At 41.1% G+C, this 6,000-nt stretch overlaps 1 protein-coding gene across 2 annotated transcripts in view; it reads left to right on the forward strand.

Annotated features, from left to right (window-relative positions):
- Positions 1-4,580, forward strand: part of LOC137274198 (uncharacterized) — a 29,220-nt gene extending 24,640 nt beyond the window's left edge. For both annotated transcript variants that reach the window (XM_067807252.1, XM_067807253.1), the window contains exon 2: positions 1,085-4,580. In XM_067807252.1, the coding sequence (XP_067663353.1) occupies positions 1,085-2,811 (1,727 nt within the window). In that variant the 3' untranslated portion in view covers positions 2,812-4,580. The remainder of the gene's footprint in view (positions 1-1,084) is intronic.
- The last annotated feature ends 1,420 nt before the right edge of the window (positions 4,581-6,000 follow it).

Raw genomic sequence — 6,000 nt, forward strand, 5'->3', positions numbered from 1 at the left:
AGTCAAGGATGTTCAAAATTAACATGTTTATCTCAGGGCCTGTGCTGCTGCAGGTATATGTATATGTATATGCGACGGAACGGAACTTTGTGGTTTCCGGGAAATGTATACTTTCCCCTTAACCCACCCTGACCACAAGACATATCAATTTACCCTCCCTTTAGTCATCAGCTGCATATGCCTTCTTTCTAGCAGGTGTAATATTTCTGGTTGTAGCGTAATGATAAAAAATTATACATTCATTTAACTGGCAAATCGATGCATCATCATCAACAAGTATTTCTGGGATCAAGTTCATACATTTACCGATATTTCTACATTTAACAACTGAATACATCTACTTCTACCGCCACATATGTTTTTTATGCATTTATCCATGTCTCAACATTTATCTGACCATATGTATCTCTGCCTTCAGGAACATATATTTCCATTTATCCATGCCTCCACGTTTATGCAATTTACGTGTCTTTGTCTTCCCAAGGAGATATTTATACATGTATCCATGTCTCTAATGTTATATTAATACATGTGTCTCTGTCTTCCCAAGGAGAAATTGATACATGTATCCATGTCTCTAATGTTATATTAATTCATGTGTCTCTGTCTTCCTAAGGAGAAATTGATACATGTATCCATGTCTCTAATGTTATATTAATACATGTGTCTCTGTCTTCCTAAGGAGATATTTATACATGTATCCATGTCTCTAATGTTATATTCATACATGTGTCTCTGTCTTCCCAAGGAGATATTTATACATGTATCCATGTCTCTAATGTTATATTAATACATGTGTCTCTGTCTTCCTAAGGAGATATTCATACGTTAATCTATGTCTCTACATTTTATGTGAATACATGTGTCTGTCGTCGCAGGGAGATATTTATGCGCACATGTTGTTAAACGTGCCTCCAGATAGATGTGAGCGAGTATCTCTATTGTCTATGCCTTTGCCCCTACAACACGTCTGTACAATGTACGTGTGTCCCTGCAACTTGATATGTCTACACTTGTACGTGGAAGTACATGTCACTGATATGTTGCATGAGATTTATTATCGTTTTTTTTCAATATTTTGCAGCTACAGCGACGATGCGTCTGTGTCGAGTGTTTTACAGAGCCAGGTCACGCAGTAGGAGACGGCAATGTGCATTATGGGTAGGGTCACTTCTTACTGCATTTTGTCTCATCTATTTCAACGTTATGGGTATGAACACACTCAATCAAGATCAGCCATTGCTTCTGGCCAAAGACGTCCATCCACGAAAGCCCATGGCCTACAAACCCCCTGAACCACCCAAGAAAGACGACGAGCTTGACTTTGACCACGACCTTATGCCCGACTTGGTTCCCGCCATCTTGCATTATGTTTGGTGTGGCAGACGCCATTTCGAGTACCGCCACTACCTAGCGATCAGGAGCGCCGATCGCGCAGTAAGACCGGACAAAGTGTTTTTCCATTATGAAGAGCTTCCAGTGGTAGATCAAGAAGGGTACTATCAGTGGTTTAATGACACCCTACAGGAGATAGATCACCTACTTCCACGGCCCCTCAACTACTCTGTGTGTCCAAAAACTGGAACTGCAGAGAGATACATCCTGGTGCTGGATATGCTTGACAAGTTTGGGGGCATCTATATACCAGAAGATTCCATTTGGATTGACTTTCCTGTACACCTCCGGACGAGTCCACTTGTTGCCGGGGTAGTGGCCACAAGTCCAACTAAATATGCTGATGGAATTATCATAGGCAAGAAAGGGGGCTTCGTTCCGCCGACCACCCCCGAAGAACTTCTGGTGGTGCTGAATCGGGGCGTACACGAACATGGCGGAATCAAACCTTGTGTTTCAGAAGAAGGATATGTAAAAGATGTTGTCGGGGATAAGATATGTGTTCGGGTTGAAAGAAACGTATTTCCTAAAGACATATGGGAAGATAAATCCAAATTCGCCATGTTGTCAAGGGTTGTGTCATACGGTGTAGTTAACATCAAACACATGTACAGCATGAAAAACCAAGTACCCAAAATCGGTCATTACGTCTGTGTTGATTGCAACATCAAGTTTACTGGTTATCTGAGTATGCTGAGTTCAATCTACGTGGCCGGACTGAGCAAAGTGTACATTCATGGTGTGGAGAAGCCGACGGGCAAGTGGTGGGTCAAACTCCAGGAAGACCCTCGCTTCATATACGTGTATAGGGAATACCCAGAGTCAGTATACGATAAGGCTGTCATGACACCAAGACTAGCTATAGGGATCATGAAAGTGGCCATTCTTCTAAAATATGGAGGCATATATCTAGACTTTTCTTCTCTCTGGACACAGAAGATTCCAGATGCGTATTTTGGTTACGATGCAGTTGCTTCCCCTGACTGGCATCTTTACGGGCATTGGCCAGACTCCATTAATCATGGGGTCCTCATTGCTAAAAGAAACTCAAAATATTTACAAAAACTTAGAACAATTTTGCAAAAATACAAGAGTAATAATTATTGGTATAACGACCATTACTTGTCATATAAGATTGTGGAAAAAGACCCTAGTTTGGTTTGGTTAAACAGACATTTGCAAGTGAAGTGTTTGAACCATAACTGCCATCCAACTTGGCAGGCAGACTACAAGTCGGGGTTGATGCAGAACAAGCCGGGTGCCCCTTTCAGTTGGCAAAATGACACTCTGACTGTACACTGGACTGACACATTCCCTGAACTGGATTTGGACATGGTCAAATACACAAGTGGGATCATCATAGATATCAGTCGATATATATTCCAGTCAGCAGGAATGGCGCTCTCCCAGTTGTGACCTTTTAAAGCACATATCTTGCAGAGACGAACTCATTGTGTGAGTGCTTGTGGAAATGGTCGGAAATATGTCCCATTTTATACAGTTCAATATGACATCATTCCTCTATTGTGATATTTTTACCACCTGCGAAATCCTCTGACTCATCTAATCAAGTGTGATGGAGAGGTATGGGTCGCACACGTGATTGCATAAACTAGCTGTGTTCCTTCATACAGTCATCCCTGGACTCTGTCTGGCAGTGTTTCAGACCCCACGTGAGACTCGACATCATCATGAATATTATAATGGTAAGACACGCAGCAAGTGGTTTGTAATTGAGGACTGATTTCAGTATGTACTGAATGAATACGTGTCTACATCTTAAACGAATAGCAGGCCATGAATACGTGATGATATATTTCTGTGTTGGGTGTCAATATAAGCGGGTGCGGTGTCTGCACTACTAGGCAGATGTAATAGTGCACGTGCATAGAGCGGCCCAGTACTTATCACGCTTTCATCACTCCGCCCACCTATTCACGCTTTAACGATACACAAATCGCGGGCAGGTATTATATCACGCGCAAACTGCTCTTCACGCGCTTTTTAGCTTCACCTTTTTCGGTAGCTGTAGATGATTATGGGGTTCACTTTGCTTTGTATATTGTATACATATATCAGGACATTCGTGACCACTCAGGTAAGCTGTACATTCTATGACCAGTCTTATACAGCGAAATGCTCGCAGATGGTTGCGTTAATTTCAGAGACCTTTTTATGTTTGAACGAAGAATCTTGTCCGACAAAATACTTGACTGAAAAATACACTGACTTCCCCAAAACGCTCTGTCTGTCCTTGGTGTTTTTATGTTTCTTTATTTCATTACGGTTCATCTTACAAGGTTAACCATGGATTTCATACTTCAGAATTAAAGCAACCTGCTTATCACGTACTTATTCTACTGACAGAAGTCCGTCATACTCCACTAAAGGAATGTCGGGTCAGACTGTATCGTTCGTTGTGAAAATCCAGTGTGGCGCATATCGACACACAACCCTATACTTGTCTAAATGAGTGTCACCGTGGTTGGCACCACTGATTGTGTGAATGATTTGTCTTGATCAAACTCCAGTTTATTGTCCATACAGTGGACTCCGTCTAAACGGAAATCGCGATGAAAAATGACAGCTTAGAGGGATGTTTGTAGAAAGTGACTCCAAAATTAAAATGCATTCACTAAACTTCTGGGACCGGATTTGAGCATCGGAATGCGGAATAGTGGGGTGTCGGTTTAGAGGGAGTTTATTATATGATGTTGTAAACGGGCGAATCCTGGACGAAACAAATTTGTCTGAATGTCGGATTAGAGGGATGTCGGTTTAGAGGGAGTCCACTGTATAGCTGGAATTAGTTCGCGACAATAACCAGCATTTACTCACTAGTTTGTATGATGTCCGTTAACTCTAGTATTTTCAGTCGTTCCTGCTGACTGAAGACATTTTGCTGTCACAATCATTCAATACAACAAATTAGTCAATATCTATCATCTTGACCCCTACAAGTCATGCAATACAGACACTCCGAACTGAGGAGATTGTGTGGACAGTGCATCACCACGCATTCCCTTTCACGTCGGTGACGATGCTGTATGTCCTTCATTGCGTGTCTCTGGGGGAATGCTTTATATGTGTTGCAAGCTTCTATTTTCTGACTGGGAACTGTATGATCGTATGTGTAACTGTAAAATGTGTGATTATGTTAATCTGAATAAAACAAATATCTTTTATATGCTCTTCCTGTTCATATGTATGATTGATGAAATTATGTCTCCTGTATTGCTGCTGTCATCTTCAGTGTACTCAGTGTCATCATCAAGGTACTCAGCGCAAAGTAATCTGGTTCCACATGACAGCAAAAGTAATGAATGTTTAACATCGCCACATCAACAAACTCTGATGCCACAGACTGTATACTGTGTGTCTTAACACATACATGTACAGATGTCTGGAATATCCCTTGTCCCTCAGTGTCAGAGGCTGGAATCACTGCAGTCATCGCAGCACGCCATTCCACCAACACAGGCCGACCTGTACATCTGTCAGCTGTAGACAAACAACTAGTCTCTGAAATGAAAATATTTTACAGAGAAAGGCGCATATTACAAATATATAATATAATGAAAAGGAGCAGTCTTTCTTCTTTCGAAATCTAGACATGCCACATTTTCTAGACTTGCGTGGATTTTCTATATTTGCTTCAGGGTCTTTATGGCAGGCCACTGTCAGTTGTGACACAGCCCAGACACCTGCCATTGGACACTTCAGGCACTTGTTCAAGACGTACCATCCACCCACCATGGGTGATGTCCGCATGTCATCACCTGCACTTACCCGTGTCCACAAAGACATACCAGTAAACACAGACCTTGTTAATGAGCAATTTGCTGCTCAGAAGACAAGGCACTTGGAAGTCATTCAAGACTGAACAAAACATACTGACAACAATAAGTTTACTCCTCAGAATACATGCGTTTTCTTGTTGATCCACATAATTGTCAATTGTTCAAATTATGTGTAAAGTCATCACGAGCAAGCATTTTAGTCTTCAATATGCACTCACTACATGCAATACTAAATATTGCAGTAGGCTTCAGACGATTTAACTACCACTAGGCTGCAGTTTTTTACCAAATTTATCAGTTAAATTTCAGTAACTTCCCTATGAAAATATTTTTTTAAAGATTGAAATACATTTATTTTGGCCATTATAGCAGCAAATGCTGTCCAGAGCAACATTTTTTTAAATTTTAATGTAAGGCGGGACATACCCACAATCTCCACTAGAAGTCCAGTTGTGCCTACACTTGTTTTTTTTCCTGGGTACATTAGTGCAGCCAGATCCTGGTCCTCGTCGTTACACAATTCCACATTTTGTACAAACCTGCCTGTTAAGTAGCTTAAACCAAAAAAAATGAATCAGTCGGTAGAGACACCGGACCAACAAATTCATATTTAATCAGCCCGCAATAGAACAGTAACTGATTGTTCTGAGTTTGTGGAAAGAAATGATGCGTGCGGAAGTCACTGCGACACAGACAATACAATATCAAATCATTTCTGCTCTGCGCACACAATTAAAGTTTAATTCTTGTTTGATCCCGGATGAGTATACGGGCATAATATTAAAAAGTATCATGTATAGGTAGC

Source organism: Haliotis asinina, chromosome 2 (genome assembly GCF_037392515.1).
Source record: "Haliotis asinina isolate JCU_RB_2024 chromosome 2, JCU_Hal_asi_v2, whole genome shotgun sequence".
In the NCBI taxonomy this organism is placed as follows: domain Eukaryota; kingdom Metazoa; phylum Mollusca; class Gastropoda; order Lepetellida; family Haliotidae; genus Haliotis; species Haliotis asinina.